The 17,879-nt window shown below is 39.9% G+C and overlaps 1 protein-coding gene and 1 non-coding gene across 3 annotated transcripts in view; one reads left to right on the top strand and one right to left on the bottom strand.

The window, feature by feature from the left end:
- COPA (coat protein complex I subunit alpha) overlaps positions 1-17,879 on the top strand; it is a 61,298-nt gene that overhangs the window by 8,601 nt on the left and 34,818 nt on the right. For both annotated transcript variants that reach the window (XM_075563663.1, XM_075563662.1), the window contains exons 2-7: positions 635-748; positions 1,072-1,145; positions 4,906-4,986; positions 11,174-11,250; positions 12,090-12,199; positions 17,625-17,734. In XM_075563663.1, coding sequence (XP_075419778.1) covers positions 635-748; positions 1,072-1,145; positions 4,906-4,986; positions 11,174-11,250; positions 12,090-12,199; positions 17,625-17,734 — 566 coding nt within the window. The remainder of the gene's footprint in view (positions 1-634; positions 749-1,071; positions 1,146-4,905; positions 4,987-11,173; positions 11,251-12,089; positions 12,200-17,624; positions 17,735-17,879) is intronic.
- LOC142437743 (small nucleolar RNA SNORA42/SNORA80 family) lies at positions 10,460-10,595 on the bottom strand. The gene has a single exon (XR_012782268.1). It is a non-coding gene; the product is annotated as a small nucleolar RNA SNORA42/SNORA80 family (small nucleolar RNA).

The raw sequence follows: 17,879 nt of genomic DNA, 5'->3' as shown, positions 1-17,879 counted from the left end.
CCCTATGGAAGTTTCCCAGGCTGTAAATCTCTATGGATGCAGACTTGCCCTTGGAGCAGCTATCAGGTTTAAACTGCTGACCCTGCAGTCGCAGTCCAGTTCTCAACCTGTGGGTCACAACCCCTTTGGTATTGAACGACCCTTTCACAGGGGTCACCTGGTTCATAACAGCAAAATTACAGTTATGAAGTAGTAATGAAAATAATTTTGATTGGGGAGTCACCACCACATGAGGAACTGTATTAAAGGGTCATGGCATTAGGAAGGTTGAGAACCCCTGCCATAAAGCCTCCCAAATTTGACTTAAACTGTGTCCTTCTCTGGACCCACCCTAACTAACAAAACTTACAAGGACATCTCAAAAGGGTCCAAGTAAATGCATGCTAAGTCAAAGCTCAGCAATATTTAAAAGAATATATTTAAAATGTAGCACCTGAAATAAAATGGCTGAGTTGGAATTGATTCATTGAAAGTTAACTGTTTGTTTTCTTAATTTTTGGCATCCGATTATCAGGTATGTTGAGTGGATGAATGAATTAACTTGGGTATTCTTTTTCTTATTAAAAATGACAGAAGGGCACGTTATGAACTTACACGGCTCATTATATTATTCTCTTCCCCCCCCCCTCCCCAGGGCTCAGTTTTCACCCCAAAAGACCCTGGATCCTGACCAGTCTACACAATGGGGTCATCCAGTTATGGGACTATCGGATGTGTACCCTCATCGACAAATTTGATGAACATGATGGTATGTAATCAATTTATGTAAGGAAGTTAAAGGACATACAAATATTTATTGCCTTCTGACTTGGCTTAAGCTTTGTTTTTTGTTTAAAAACATTTTTAATGTGCATTTTGTGATTTAGGTGGAAATTTACAAAGCAAATTAATTTCTCATTGAACAATTAGAACACAGTTTATTCCATGGCATTGGTTTCCATCCCAAGCCATATTTGATATTACTCCTTTAGCCCTGGAAATACAGAAGTAGAATTGGATGTTTCTGAATAGAATTTGCTTTGGAGATTAGACATGCTCTATCTCTAACACACTGCCTGCCTTCTCTCTCAGGTCCCGTACGAGGCATTGACTTCCATAAGCAGCAGCCACTGTTTGTCTCTGGAGGAGACGACTATAAGATCAAGGTACAGCGGGCCTGCCGTCACGAGAAGAGAAGTTTGTGGGAAGACTTGAGGATTGTGTAGAAACTGATAGAATATCTCATTCGTTCGGCACTCAGGCTTTGTTGAGAAGTATTTATCTAGCAAACATGAAGCTTACTGGATGCCACTAGTTGCTGTTGTTATTAAGAATTAAAAATACATTGTCTCTGTTCTCAACCAGCTTTTACTAGAATAGATAAATATGTACCCAAATTATAGTCTGTGCAGTTGGGTGGTGAGTGACAAACTAGATGGGTGTTCGGTGAAGTAAAGGGAAACCAGATTCATAAATATTAAGGACGTATCCTGACACATGGGAGAAGCAGATTGATCTTTGTATGGATAAACCCTGGGGGAGAGGTGAGGGAAGGGCAGAAGAGGAGAGGGGCAGGATCGAAGGGTAGTTGTTTGCAGTGCTCAGGAGTTTGAATGTTATCATGCATATAACAAGGAGCCATGAAAGGATATAAAGCAGTGATACAGATAATGTATGCATGTCTGTTGAGAGCTCACTTGAGTAGTATGTAAACAATAGATAGTATGAGTTTGGAAAGCTTAGAGACTAAGTTACAAATTGGGACACTGGTATAATAAGTCCATATGAGAGATGGGCAAAGCCTCAGCTTAGGAAAGAGCATTTAAAATAGAGCGAAAGGGAGGGATTTGAGAGCATACGGAAATGAATCAACAACTCTGATGGTGGATGTTGGAGGGTCAATAAAGGGAAATGAATGCACTAACATTCAGACTTTGAGCTTAGATCGCTGGATAGAAAGATAGTGATTAACCAGCCAAGGGTATCCAAGAGAAAAAACCTTTCCAGAGATGAGAGAGTTTGGGTAATGAGTTCCATTTTGGCCTGGATGAGTTTGGGTTGCCTAAGGGACCGTCTGATGAACATAAAGGCCTGTAGGAGAAACATATTTGGGATTTGTCATTAAGAAAGTGAGAGTCAAGGTAGAGAATAGTAGAAGATATTACATGGGAGTGTGTTGAATAAGAGGTATTGTGTTAAGAGATAAAAGAAGTTGAGTTGCTTTGGGAAAGAATAATTTGAGAGGTTGGGGATAAACTAAAAAGGAAAAGGCAGGAGCTCTTGGAAGCCAAGGATTGAGAGAACTTGGGGAAGGTGAGAGTGGTCAAAATAAGATATGAAGATTTGTAAATTATCAAGGGCTCATGAGGGAGGGGGAGCAAAGAGGGAGGGCAAAAAATGAGCTGATCCCAAGGGCTCAAGTAGAAAGCAAATATTTGAAAATGATGATGGAAACAAATGTGCTTGAAACACAATGGATAGATGGTATGGATTGTGATGAGAGTTGTATGGACACAAAGAGTGAGAAGTTATCTTTTAATTGCTTAATTAGGTGGACATTAGTGATTTTAGCATTTTATTATGAAGTAAGGAAGCAGAAATGGAATTCTTTGAAGAAGATTGACATGAGATGCCAAAGCTGAACCAGAGATCAGAACCTACAAAAACAATCACATTTTGTTCCACTTATTAACACATTATTGTCAATTGAATTTTTTTTGTCAATTGAATGTATATGTCCAACTAAACTAATGAAATTTACTTCATAAAAAAGAAAGTATTTCAAATTCCTCTTTAGGAAGTTATTTAAGGTACATTGTACAGTGGAATTTAGGTGGCAAGACCAATGACAGCTGCTTCCATAGAGAGCAGGCATTTGGAATTCCAGGTAGGACAGCACTTGTCTCTACTGCTCCTTACACAGTGCATGCTGGGAGAAGTCAGTGAAAGGTCAAACCATCCAACTGACCTCAAAAGGTCCAAAGGATGTCATTTTAATATTTCTAATTTGTTTTATATAGTGATTATTGAGCATTAAGAATGGTTAAATTAGATTTCTTACCTACTTGAGAAAGAAATTAATTGGGTAACACTTACAACTTGTTTTTTTTCCTCCTAAATGATTCATATTTTCAGAAATAAATTCTTTTCCATTTATATGAAATGCCCAGAATTGGCAGCTATAGAAAGACAAGATAGATTAGCGGTTGCCTAGAGCTCGGGAAGCAGGGGAAATTAGGAGGTAATTGCTATGTGTATAAGGTTTCTTTCTGGGTGTTGAAAATATTCTAAAATGGATTGTGGTGACAGTTGTACAACTGTGTATGTACATAAAAGCTTGAACTCTGTACTTTTAATGTGAACTGTGTAGTTTGTGAACTCATCTCAAACCTACCCTCTGCCATAGAGGTAGTTCTGACTCATAGTGACCTTATATGGGTTTGCAGGAATATCCATCTTTCAGCAACAGCCAGCCTCACATTTCTTCTGAATAGTGACTGATAAGTTTGAGCCTTTGACTTTGTTTTTACCAGCCAGTGCCTAACCCACAGTGCTACCAGGACTCCTTGAATCTCAGTAAGCTTACTTTAAAAAAGAAAGAAAGGAAATTCATTCCTTTAGTGATTGTGTGTATAGTAGTATTAAGCCATGGTTTTATTTTACGTTTCTCTGATGATTAATCTTGAAAAGTATAAACGGGATTATCTAGAAAATCATGTCTATGGATCATCATATTGCTTGATATATCCAGATTAATACAGTTTTTTTATTAATACAGTTTTAATGTAATTTGTGTTTATAAAATAAGACAGGAAGCGAAGCAAATGCCCCAACATTGAACTGAAGATCCTGTGAGTGATTCCATGGGGATTCATAGTGTGGGGCTTGACAGAGGATCTTAAAGGAGTCAGGACAGTTTGAAGCTTGGAAACAATGAAACTTTAAGACTCTGAACTTCATAAAGGAAAAGAACAGCCTGTACGGAATAGCTCTTGTGGTGTGCTCCAGTTTTTGCATGGAACTCCACTATTGACATGGGGGTCTGTGAATGAGCCAGTGGGAGTGGAGCCATTGGCATACTTTCTAGTTTTTGTTGTTTCCTCATTGTATGTACATATTGAATGTCTGTGAAGTGTCAGCCACCATCAGGTGCTAGTGTTGAACTTGATAGACAAGCTAGTCTTTAAGCAACCTACGTATATTCTTGTTGCTTTGTTTTGGGTATGTTACAAGAACTACACTACTAAGTTAAAAATATATATTTTTACTAAGACTGGTGACAAACTTGTCCAGGTAGAGTATAAACAAATAAAAATGTTTAAAGGGGGAGAAAAAACATCTGACTTCTTAGTTTTGCACTGTTGTGGTAGTTTTTGGGGAGAGGAGGATGACAGTCGACGTGTATGGTCCTAATTTAGTGCTTTCTTCAGTTGTGTCCACTGATGCCTGGTGCCTGCATATGGCCCTTTTCTCTGCGCAGCTCAGCCTAACTGAGTAACGTTGCATTTCCCGTAGTAATGAGTTCATGTTTACTAGCGTGACAGGTGAGTACCCACCATGAATGTACCGGCATCATTTGTCCCCAAGTTAAAAGACTGAGGAGATGATGGCATACGTTACAACGTTAAGGCCTGGATAAGCAATGTTGTCTTGTCCTGCTCTTGGGAGATGGTTTCTTCCCAAACAAGGGGAAACCTTTCCGTTGTTTGGCCTTCAGTTTTTCCCCACTCTTGCCATCTCACCGTCTATGCTCATGACCACTGTTTTCACCTCTGGTCTTCTTGCCTCCAAACTTAAAATCAAGACTTCCGATCAAGGCATCTAGACTGGTTCAGAAATGCTAAAAACATAGCTCATACTTGAATATTGGAAAATGTGACTTTTGAGAAGTTCAAGACCCTCAGATGTTCCTGGTCCTCTTTGCAGGTATGGAATTACAAGCTTCGGCGCTGCCTCTTCACGTTGCTTGGGCACTTAGACTACATCCGCACCACATTTTTTCATCATGTAAGTAGCTGTGGTTACCCCATAGGAATCTTCCACTTAGTCGTCAGGAACTTGTGCTGGTCACAGCAGTGTGTTACTGGAGTTGTTCTAGGTTTGCATGGTGGTGACTTTCTGCTTCCTTTCCTTCTGCAAGAGGAAGAGCCCAAAGCTATAATGAATGTACTTTCACTGAATTCAGAAGGTTCTGTGAAGAAGCTATTGTTTTTCTGTAGAGAATAATGAGGATTTGATTTCTGATTTGCCAAACTAGCAAATAAAAGTCTGCAGGCTAAGCCCCTGAGGACTATTATTGGTAAAATACTAGGCGTGTCTAGAGGAAAGTTAAACTACGGTGTCATTTTGATGAGCTAACACATTTTTTGAAATAGTAACCATCTTGTTCACCCCTATCACTTTGCAGTCTGGTAGTCTAGTTCCCCTCACTAGGTTTACTACCATGTTTGATATGTCGGCTTTCGTAGTAGATTTAGATAATGAGGTACAGATTAGTCCTAAGCTCCCTGGATAGCCTTACAGTTCTATGGTATTAACTTAATTTTTTAGCTAAGTATACTTAATGTTTCCTTTTCTAAAATTTAAAAGGGAGATAAGTTCTATAGAAAATTTTACCTATTGCAAAAAGGAAAATACACTGGAGGGCAGGATAGGATGTTTGAGAAAATTTTAAGACTAACATTTGAAAATGGTAGCCATTCAAGATATTTAATAGAAAATATTTGTCGGTCTGTCTGAATAGGACAGGCTGGATGAACTATCTGGATGAAAAACAACGGGACCGACAGTTCCGGGGGGGTGGGGGGGCAGGGGGGGTAAGGAAGTGGTGTTAACAAACCCAGGGACAAGGGAAAAACATGGGACCCCAAATGGTAGAGAAGGGGGAGTGGCAGGCCTGGTGGGAAATGATCAAGGGTAAGGTTGCTTAGAGAAGAGGTATACTCTAGCCCGGGTGGCGATGAAGCATGGTAGTAGGGCAGGAGGAAGGTCAAGGGAGATGGAGGAAAGAGCTAGGAGTCAAAGGGCATTCATGGAGGTCTAGACAAAGACATGTACATGCAAATATATATAGGAGGATGGGGAAATAGATCTATGTGTCTATATTTATAGGTCAAGTATTAAGGTGGCGGAAGGACCTTGGGCCTCTACTCAAACACTCCCTCAATGCATGAATACCTTCTTTTATTAAATTGGAACTCTATGATGCTCACTCTCCCGACACAACGGCTGGAGCCAAAGTGGGTGAACAAGTAAATGTGGTGAAGAAAGCTGATGGTGCCCGGCTATCAAAAGAGATAGTGACTGGGGTCTTAAAGGCTTGAAGATAAACAAGCGGCCATCTAGCTCAGAAGCAACAAAGTCCACATGGAAGAACACACCAGCCTGTGTGATCGAGTGGTCCCAAAGGGATCAGTTACCAGGCATCAAAGAATAAAAAATCATATCATTGACTGCACACCTCCATGATAGGATCGCTGAAGACAAATGGGTGCACAAGCAAATGTGGTGAAGAAAGCTGATGGTGCCCGGCTATCAAAAGAGATAGTGTCTGGAGTCTTAAAGGCTTGAAGGTGAACAAGCGGCCATCTCGCTCAGAAGCAAATAAGCCCACATGGAAGAAGCACACCGGCCAGTGCGATCACGAGGTGCCCAAGGGACCAGATATAAGGCATCATGCAAAAAAAAAAAGATATAAGTGTGTGTATGTATGTGTATATATGTGTATATGTATATATGTATGTGTATATATATATATCATATTAAATAAAGGGGGAAGTGCAGAGTGGAGACCCAAGGCCCAAGTGTCAGCCAATGGAGATCCCCTCATAGAGGGGTTTAGGAGAGGAGATGGGTTAATTAGGGTGTGAGGTAGTATCGATGAAGAACACAGCTTTCCCCCAGATCCTGGATGCTTCCTCCCCCCAACTACCATGATCCGAATTCTACCTTGCAGGGCTGGATAGGACAGAGGCTGTACACTGGTACATATGAGGCTTGGAGGTACAGGGAATCCAGGGTGGATGATACCTTCAGGACCAAGGGTGTGAGAGACGATGCTGGGAGAGTGGAGGGTGAGTGGGTTGGAAAGGGGGAACTGATTACAAGGATCCACATGTGACCTCTTCCCTGGGAGAGGGACAGCAGAGAAGGGGGGAAGGGAGACTCCGGATAGGGCAAGATATGACAAAATAACGAGGTATAAATTACCAAGGGCATATGAGGGAGGGGGGAAAGGGGAGGGAGGGGGGGGGGAAAAGAGGACCTGATGCAAGGGGCTTAAGTGGAGAGCAAATGCCTTGAGAATGATTGGGGCAGGGAATGTATGGATGTGCTTTATACAATTGATGTATGTATATGTATGGATTGTGGTAAGAGTTGTTTGAGTCCCTAATAAAATGTAAAAGAAGAAAAGAGAAAAAAATGATTAGGGCAAAGACTGTACAGATGTGCTTTATACAATTGATGTATGTATATGTATGAACTGTGAAAAGAATTGTATCAGCCCCAATAAATTGTTAAAATTAAAAAAAAAAATTTTTTTAAAAAAGAAAATATTTGTCATTGATGTTAAAGTCTTATTAAACTCTGGATTCAAGAGGAAGGCTTATTAACCACCTTCAATATTCAGATGACACAACCTTGTTTGCTAAAGGTGAGGAGGACCAGTATTTTCAGCCTTCAGTATGGATTACAGCTCAATGTAAAGAAGACCAAAATTTTCTCAATTGGACTAATAAGTACAATCTTGATAAATGGAGAAATATTGAAATTTTCAAGGATTTTATCTTGGTTGGATCCACAATCAGTGCTCATGGAAGCAGCAGACAAGAGATCAAAAGACGCATTGCATTGGGTAATTATGCTCCACAAGACCTCTTTAAACTGTTGAAAAGCAAGGATGTTCCTTTGAGGAGTAAGGTGCACCTGACTCAAGCCATGATATTTTTATTTGCCTCACATACATGTGAAAGTTGGACACTGAATAAGGAAGACCAATGAAGAATGAATGCATTTGAATTACGGTGCTGGCAAAAATATTGGAAGTACCGTGGACTGCCAAAAGAACCGATAGATCTGTCATGAAGAAGCCAGAATGTTGCATAGAGGAAAGGATGGTGTGGTAGTTACATAAGCTGTTGTCAATTTGAGACTTAAGAGTGAATGGGGTGGAGTTTATCCTGTCAATCAGGTCGCAGCTTGATGACCTCTTTGGAGCCACTAAGGAGATAAATAGCTCGCTGGAGGCAAAAACACACACACTTGCTGTGAGAGAGTCCTGTGGAGATTCCAAGGCTAGAGCCTTGGAGCTGAAGGAGCCACTGGGAGGCCCCTGCCAGCACTGAGATAACTTCTACTGCCACTGGATCCACAAGACTTTCCACCCACTGGCCTGTGATCTTCCTTCATTTGACGGCATTGTATGTGTTCCGTGAGTCTGAAGAGGAATTTATAGATTGGTATTGGATATATGGGCTAATATAGGACTTATGAACTTGATCTGGATTGGGCTGGGATGTTTTCTCAATATTCAATTGCTCTTATATATAAAGTTCTTTCTTATACACATATGAATGCCTCTGGATTTGTTTTTCTAGTCAGCCCAGACTTAAAACAGATTGGACGTGTCATGAGAAACTAGTCTCTGGAGAAGGATACCATACTTGGCAAAGTACAGGGGCAGTGAAAAAGAGGAAGACCTTCAACAAGAGGGACTGATGCAGTGACAGCATCGATGGGCTCAGACATAAGAGTAATTGTGAGGATGGCCTAGGACCGGGCAGTGTTTTGTTCTGTTGTACCTAGAGTCACCATGAGTCAAAACTGACATAACGATGCCCAACACCACAAAACAGTAACAAAGGCCCTTGTCTACAACAAGTTGCTAGAAAGTTAAGAACTTTATTTTCTCTCAGTTGAGTAAATGCAAAGCTGTGTTAAAAAACAAACCAAAATGATCATTTACTAGTAGGGCTCAAATTCACACATACACAGGTTTATTCAAACAAAATGTGTTTTAACATGCCTTTGTGATCAGTGGCTACAGACAAATTCAGTTATGTACTTGTATTTAATGATAGATAATGTTTGACAGCTTCTTATGCTAGAATACTATAGTAGTTCTAATGCAGTCATGATACTAAGCTGTCATTAAAGTACTGTTTCAAAAAAATACACTTGGTTTAGTCTCTTGAGGATTTGTTTTTAGAAAAAGATACTTTTTGTGCTGTGGGAAAATACAGTGTTGAGGTCAGAACTAGTACCAAATTTTTAACAAAAGTTAAGTCGACATCTTCCCAAATCATTAAAGCTTTGACAACAAATATATGGGAATGCTGTACCCTTCCCCCAAATAAAAACAAGAGTTTTCAGACAGATCAAGTGTTTAAGGTAGGTGGAGAAGACCTTAACCATTAGCCCCGACGAGGAAGACTGCCAACCTCAACAAATGAGCCAACTGTGGCTAAGGTCCAGAAAGTGGTGGAGGATGACCGTAGAATTACTGTTGATGCGACAGCTACTAAAGTTGGGATCTCACAAGGTTCTAGATATTCAGTAGTAAGGGAACCCTGGGGTCTCAGCATCTTTGAGCTTGATGGATGCCGAAAGTGTTGCATGAACATCAGGTAGCCCCTAGAGCTAATCTTTCCTTTCGTCTTTTATGTAAGATCAAAACTTATAATGAAGATGATTTCATGGAGTAAATTGTAATTGGGCACAAGTATTGAATTTGTCCAGAAAGCAAAACTCAATCAAAAGTGACTTCCAAGGGAATCTACTGAGCCAGATAAATTCATGGAAGAGAGGTCAGCTTAAAAGATTTTGGTGACTTTTTGTGAGAACTACAAAGGATTTTCTTTGTAGTTTCATGATAGGTTTTCTCAAAGGACACAGAATGATCATGGCTTTTTACAAAGAAGTTTTATGAAAATTGAAAACTTCATCGATGAGAAAACAGCCAAAATCGTTGTGCTGAGAATTTTTTCTACCATAACAATGCATCTGCTCATGCTTTGAGGGTAGCAAGGACTGTCCTACGAGAATTTTGTTTGGAAACTTTACCCCATCTACCCTGGAGCCCTGATACGACCCCTACAGGCAAGAAATCAAAACTTCTTTTGGTTCCTGAAACTCAAAGAGCGTTGAAAAGCAGCAGGATTTGAGTCCCTCCCTCCAGCATGTCAGAGTTGCTGTTTTGGCATAGTATAAACCACAGAGCGCAGAATGCTTCCAGAAGGGGTAAGAGCTGGAAACACCACCTTCACAAGTATGTGGATGTCGGAGGATAAGTTGAGAAGCGAGTATGTCACTTTTTGTTGTTTTTGTTTAATAAAAGTATCTTTGATTTTCTAACCATGCCTTTTGAGTTGCCCTTGTATACGTGTGCCTTGTACTTGCTTAGCTCTGTGCTAAATACTAAGAAAACAACTGTGAATAAGAAAATATTTTCTTTTCTCAGCAAGTTTAAGACTTTATTTTCCATTGTTTAACCTGCTTCAGTGTCTGAAGTCTATGGGAAAAGAGGCCAAGAAGTGGTCTGGGACTGCAGTTTACTCTGACATGGGGCACTGTGAGAGGCTCACAAGGACGGGCCTGCCATAAATTAAAACCCGTGTTTCAAGCATATAGATTTTCAAAAAACATAATTGGTTTTATATGTTGTTTTCTGCGATAATTACTGAGGTTTGAGAAAATTTTGAGACTGGATCACCTAGCAGAAAGAAGTCTGACTATAAAACATTATTTCTATCCTAGAGTCAAAGAGGAACAATTCGTCCATGAATCCCAAATTTATAATTAATGGAATTCATGTATACATGTGTGTGTATTTGTATATATACAATATGTTTATATAAATATAATTTACAAGAGTATATATAAATAGACCTGTAACACATTCCTATATATAAATGTAATATAAATATATATTGTACTGTTTGTTGCTTCTGAGAATCTCTTAGGTTTTTATCTGGCTTCCCTTCTTAAATCTTAGAGGTCAAAGTACCCAAAGCTGAGAGTGTGGTCGCAAGAAGCCAACTAGCCTGTGATCAAAGGCAGCAGCCTCCTTGCAAATATAACAGATAGTATAGTGGGCAGGGGAATGATTATCCCCTTACGAGAGAAAAGACTATAGGAGCCTGGCCATGAAAATGGTTTACTGTCTAAGTCCTTCTTTGTCTGGAATGTCTTACAGGAGTATCCTTGGATTCTGAGTGCCTCCGATGATCAGACCATCCGAGTGTGGAACTGGCAATCTAGGACCTGTGTCTGGTAAAGAGACAGAGGACTCAACAAATCTTAATTCTTCCTAGTTTTGTTTTTTTTTTTCATCATCAGCTATCTTCTGTCCCAAAGTGGCTGTGCCTGCGGATTAAGTACTGATTATAAAATGCTTTTAAGTACAAAATGATAAGCGTAGATCATCTCCTCAATGATATCTAGATCTAGGTTTTATAATCATTCCTTGCAGGGATAGGAGGCATAGCTCGGCTTTTAGAATAAGAACTGTTAGCTGATTTTCAGTTGCAGTGCCATAAATCCTGAGTCAAGGTCTAGACCTCTCCTACTGTGTGGTTGAGATCTATGTTGAGCTTTCCACAGTGAGATAGGACCATTTAAAATTATGCATTTTAAGAAGCATAGCACTCTAAAATATATCTTTAACCTGAGTAGAGAGCTATGCAATCTTGGTTCTCCTAAAATTATTGTAATTATTAGGTCCCGCTTTGACATTTCTCATTCATGGTGACCCCTTGTGTGCATAGTAGAGCTCCTTTAGAGGGTTTCAAGACTGTGACCTTCGGAGGCAGACTGCCAGGCCTGACCCTCAAGGTACCTCTGAGTGAGTTTGAACCACCAACTTGTGGGCTAGTAGTTACACGCTTAATGATTTGTCCTACCCAGGGACTCCTTCCTAAAATTACTAGTAGTGAAACCCTGAAGCATTAGAGCCAAGAAGAGTTATATTGTTAAAAACATCTGACCATGTTTATTAGTTTATTGTTTAGATGATCTGTCTTTACTCTGGTGAACATATAATTAGATATTGGATATGGTATTTAACATTGATGGCTGCCTCTAATTTGGTATCGTCTTTTTTCTTCTTGCAGTGTGTTAACAGGGCACAACCACTATGTAATGTGTGCCCAGTTCCACCCCTCAGAAGACCTGGTAGTATCAGCCAGCCTGGATCAGACTGTACGCGTTTGGGATATTTCTGGTGAGCTACCCAAGTTCAGGGATAACCTAGTCATGTCTGACAAAAAACTGCAATTGCTTGCAGTAGGGTAGCTGTCTTAGGAGAGGACTAGCTAAGGTATTTTGTTGCAGTTGTGTAATAGCGTTTGTGTTCTCGAGGACATTGAGTCTGCTCTGGTGGTTCTCTGTGCTAGAGGTACGCACTAAGAAAAGTGGTTGTTCTTAGAAGTGTCTGATTTGAAGAAATTTTTACTTTTTGATCAGATTTCTGTTAAATAGTTCAAATATTTATTTTATTGGGTAAATTTGATTAAAAGTGAAACTTTCCACTAAAAGCACACATTTAGCACAAAATTATTTTTGAGAGTAAATTAGCCCAAGGAAACAGGATTTGGGGATCCTATGGTCTCATGTAGGAGCATTTTATGTGTGTGTGTCCAGAATACCTTTTAATGGACAGACTTTTAACAGATAAACTTCTAGGACCAGACATTAAATAACCTAGATTTTGGATATTTGGAGTAATTTCTCCTTTAGAGTCTGTCTTGATTTTCAGATGACTTGAGGATTTAGTGCAAAGATCTGAACGATTAGAGAATTTAAATGCAGAGAAAGGAGCATACTTATGATACAGGCATAGTGGATAAATGGAAGTGTTTTGTTGGATGTTGGGATAGGGAAAAGGTCTGTGGCATTTATTTGTTACTTGCTGAATTGTCTCTTGTCTATTGTTTTTTTGCTATAGAAATTCTTTGAAATTGGGTTTTCTGGAAGGTTAGTGGCTAGACTATGAAAGTGTACTCAGTCCATAGAAAGAACACCCCTTCGTAGGTCCTTGCTGAATTCTTTTGTTAGTAAAGCTGAAACCTCTCTACACTGCAGTCAGAGAAGACTTTTCCCAACTCTCTTCTTGTGTGGTAGGCTGGACAGTGAAGTGTTTCCTGTTCTTATGAGCCATTGATCAGCAACCAGCAGAAAAATGGGATTCTCAGATGTAGCTTTGGAAGGTTGCGGTGGCAGTTGTTTTAAGGTTCTTGTAGCATAGAAATAAGTCAAGTGGAGATAGGGAAGCTGGTGAATAGACCCTCTAGATCATGTTGTCGTTACCATTTTTGCAACTCGAAACTCCAAAGGAGGTTGCAGTGGCACAGTGGTCCTTAGTTGCTGACCTAAGGCTGTCGGTTCAAACCTATCAGCCACTCCCTGGAAGAAAGATGTGGCAGTCTGCTGCTGTAAAGATGTACAGCCTTGGAAACCCCATGGGGCAGTTCTACTCTGTAGGGTCGATATGAGTTAAAGTTGACTTGAGAGCATCATGTTTGGTGTTGATTTAGTGTAAACAAGAGTGCACTGGAGATAGGAAGGACAGTTAGACTGTCTTCCAGGGGTTTGCCATTGCAGTTTTTTGTCAGACTAACTAGGCTTTTTGAAGTGCACCCGGATGTGACCAGTCATGCCAGCAGGAGGAGCTAGGCATAGGCAGTATGATTGTGTCTTCTCCTCACTGCCACCCCAGGGATCGTAGCATCCACTCTCAGAGGAACCTAGTTATGGCTCACTATGGTGTCTTAGTCTGCACACATTCAAAGTACCCTCTCTGTCTCAGGATGTAGGGGCCTGGTGGAGTTGGATCCTGCCTCATGCTAGTCCCTCTGATCTGGGCAACTTTTTGAAAACAATAGACTTTCTCACCTGGGTTTCCGTGAAAGAGTTAAACCCTATAGAAAATATTTCGAATGACCTTTCTCAGTTCTTCCATGAGTAGCGTATCAGTGATGTGATACTACATAATAGATTCCCACATTTATTTGGCCTACGCCCTCTTTTCAGAAAACAAAATTACTGTGCTCACTTTGACAGCACATGTATTAAAATTGGAACAGTAGAGAGAAGATTAGTTTAAGTTTATGAAACCAAAAAACAAACTCCTGTCCAGTCAATGCCGACTCATGCAACCTTATAGGACAGGGTAGAACTGCTCCTGTGGGTTTCTGAGACTAGCTCTTCACAGGAGTGGAAAGCCTCCTCTTTTTCCTGCAGAGCAATTGGTGGCCTTCCTATTAGCAGCCCAATACATAACCACTATGCTTCAAGGGCTCCCCCAAATCACGAAACACTCCATATCTTAAAGAGAAACAGAAGAAAAAAGAGAAACAGAAAAAAAATTACTCTTGCTCCTCCAGCAATGAAAAACTTTTATACTATAGCCCAGAATGTAGGATAAAGTATAGGTATCTGCTTTTGCAGCGCCCCCCCCCCCCCTCCATTCCAGTGTCCTTATTCTTTCCTCCCCCCATGGGAGCAGTATCTCCCACTTTGGGACACATTGGCTTAGATCATGGGTTGGCAAACTTCTGAGATGAAAGAACCAATCCTGTCCATCCCTTAAAGCAATTTAAACATTATTCAGAAGCCATAAATAACTTTACAAACAAATGAAATCACCATTATCTGAACACCATCCTTTAAATTTTTAAAATTTTACTTCAGAGCCACATATTTGTACCAAAAACCCCACATATGGCTTTCAAGCTTCAGTGTGCCAACTCCTGGTCTAGCTCATAAGAGAGAAGCTAATTCATTCCATACCTAAACCCATGCTTTTGGTCATTAGGGCTTAATTACTTTCCAGAACACCAGATTGAGATGGGCTTTATACTGTTCCCCTCCAAAAGTGCTGTATGTAACACCTGCTATTAGCATACTATGCTCCCTATGGTATAACTAAAGCAAATTGGGGACCTCAGGTGGATGGTTTCTTGATCTTGACCATGGCAAGGAACTCTTGCCTTCACCTTTTGTTGGCAGAGAACATTTTTGCATCAGAATTAAGGGCCCTAGATCAGAGAAGAGAGAGTCCAATAGGATTTATACTTGCTCTTGAATGTGTGAAGTGCATGGATTACTATATAATAACATTATAATTGCTATGTTCAGTATATGTGGTAGTGAAAATTTCATACTAATTTGCTGTACTAATATTAATGGTCTCTTTTACAATTTGTAATTTTTTTCCTGTATCCCCAACTCTCTTGACTTCTAGTAACCCTGCAACCAGAGTGAAAGGAGGTGCTTTGGTATTTAACCAAGTGGAAGGACTTGTACACTCTTCTTTCCTTTTCTACTGATTACTCTTTTTTGAAGGGTTGAGCTCAAATAAGCGCTGAACACAGGAAAAAGAATTTGTTTTCAAGTCTGTTAGAGATCAGAACTAAGATTTCTAAGAGGGGGAAGAACAAATACCCCCAAATTTAGTGAAAACCCTAGTATCTCTGAATGTCTCTCTTAGAAAGGACATAGTCTCTGAACTAAGTAAACAGTAAGGGAATACAGAGATCCTTTTAAGCAAATCTGTCCCATGATACTTGTCCCATGAGGATCCTGCCCATGAGGCTTAGCTCAACTGTAATCTTTTGTGTTGGCCTGGCAAAAGTTATTTGTTTCAAAGGAAATAGAACTAAGCTAGATACAGAAGACAGGTTATTTCTTTAGCTTGAGCTTCCAAGTAAACTGACAGTTATTCTAATGTGCTTATAACTTTGCATGCTAAGCCCATGTAATCCAGGCTCAGTCTTTGAAATGGCTACTAAAAATGTATTAATATGCTGCCAGATCCTGTCCTTGTCCTCTCTTCTTACTGTTTCCTCTGGTCCCATTGGGAGATGTGCAGCAAACTGGTCCATTCTGAGAGTGTTCTTTCCTCCCTCTGGATTTGGGTAGCTGCAGTAGAAATTTTCCATCTGTCGTTCACCTAGTGAGTGGCTTGTTGAAGGCTCAAATATTTCTTCCCTGAAGTATCTTCACTGCCTGTCACTATTCATCTGTCTGTTTCTGCCCTTCCTCTTTTCTTGGATCATTACCCGCAAGTGTGACAGGGGCTTTCATTCTGTCACACAGCTTTCCCTCTTAATGTGTTTGTTGAAGCTTATTGGAGGTGAAATTCTTCACAGCTGTCTTTGTGTCTTCCTTTGAATCTGTTCATAAACCAGACTTATTAGAAAAAGTTGACAGGTTCCATTAAAGGGACAAGTGAAATAAGTGAGAGGAGGCATCCCTATGATGATATATTTATGAATTCTTGAATGTGTGCTTTTTAAAAATTTTTTTAAGGCATTGGCTTTAATTTCTTCCTACGTATTGCATAAATGCTCATTTTGGCCTGGGGACATGATATGTAAAACCGCCATACTTTTTTAACCTCTTCTCCAGTGCTGATATTTGTCATTGTAATAGAAGAAGAATTATTTTTAAATGAGAGTACAAATACAGTTGTTGAAGTTAAGTTGTCACTTTTTTTTATAAGTGGCAATTTTTTAGTTTGAAACTGCTTTAGGTTTTTCCATGATAATGATAGGTGTTATTCCTACGATAGAAACTAGTTTTTACTAGTGGTAGGTAATTTAATCTCCCACCCCCCACTCCCAAACACTTCCAAAGGTAGAATTTTAACGCCATTTTTTGTTTTCTCATCTATAAACTGGTATAATTTTACCTGGCTTGCCTACCTCAAAGGATTTTGAAGATCAAGTCATATCACATGAAAGAGTGCTGTAAAAACCACAATATGCTTTTCAAATGTAAGATGGTCCCTTTTATGTTATCATAGTTAAGTTTACTGTTATCATAATTTGGGTCCTGATTATATCACAAATAGCTTTTAATAATGGATATACTTGAGCCATAATGTGGGTCTTGTATACTTACGAATTTTCTTATTCTCTTTTCTCCACATTTTAAAAATTATGGACTAGTTCTTCCTAAGTGAGAACAGCCTCCAAAATTTTAATGGTAATATACTGGTCAGACTTACAACCAGCTTAGAAGTCAGACAGAAGGTATGAGGATACTTTTTAGACAGTTTGAAGTTATAACTAGCTTCTGTCAAATAGCTGGCTTGTACTTCACAGGTCGTTTCATCAGCCCATTGGAACTCCCATTTGAATCACTTACAAGACTTTGAATTTGAGGAACATTGAGCTGCCATGCTTCCCAGAGGTCTTTCTTTAAGTAACCTTTGAAACAGTGGAAGAAAAGTTAGATTTCCGGAAATTAAAAGTGGGGTTTGCATGTTTGCCATTTGAGATCACATTTTAGCAGCATTGGAATAGTAGAATGTCAGCAAGTCAGTAGCTTTTGAGGTTAGCTAACTCAGATGTTTGGAATGGCCTATCCAGAAGGATCGGTGGTTGCTTTGTTGAGTTAGTGTTGAGGAAACAAGAGTAGATTGTGAAATGCACTTGGCATGTTTTGAACATTTTCAGAGATAGATAGACTCTCTGAACTCTTTCTGTCTCTCTCTTTCCCTTGACCCCCTTCTTCAGTTTCTCGGTTTCTTTCCTGCTTCTTTTTCTTTAATGTCAGTCTGTCACTGTACCTTTCTGTGCTTTTGATACTGTTCTCCTTTTGATAACATTTTGTTTGCACTTTACCCCGTTACCCCTTCAAAGGTCTAAGGAAAAAAAACTTGTCCCCTGGTGCGGTGGAGTCAGATGTGAGAGGAATAACTGGTGTTGATCTGTTTGGAACTACGGATGCAGTGGTGAAGCATGTACTGGAGGTACTTATCTCTACAGCCAGTGCTGGACATGGGCTCTTCTCTGGGAAACAGTGACGAAATACTGCTCATTGCCTCATCCTGCAGTACATGTCTGTGACTCCAGTCTGCTTATTAAGTGTCAGCCATTGTTCTGTGTACATTGTTC

The sequence above is a fragment of the Tenrec ecaudatus genome, chromosome 1 (assembly GCF_050624435.1).
Source record: "Tenrec ecaudatus isolate mTenEca1 chromosome 1, mTenEca1.hap1, whole genome shotgun sequence".
NCBI lineage: Eukaryota > Metazoa > Chordata > Mammalia > Afrosoricida > Tenrecidae > Tenrec > Tenrec ecaudatus.
The sequence above is the reverse complement of the archived record's forward strand: the minus strand, read 5'-3'. Positions and strand labels throughout refer to the sequence as shown.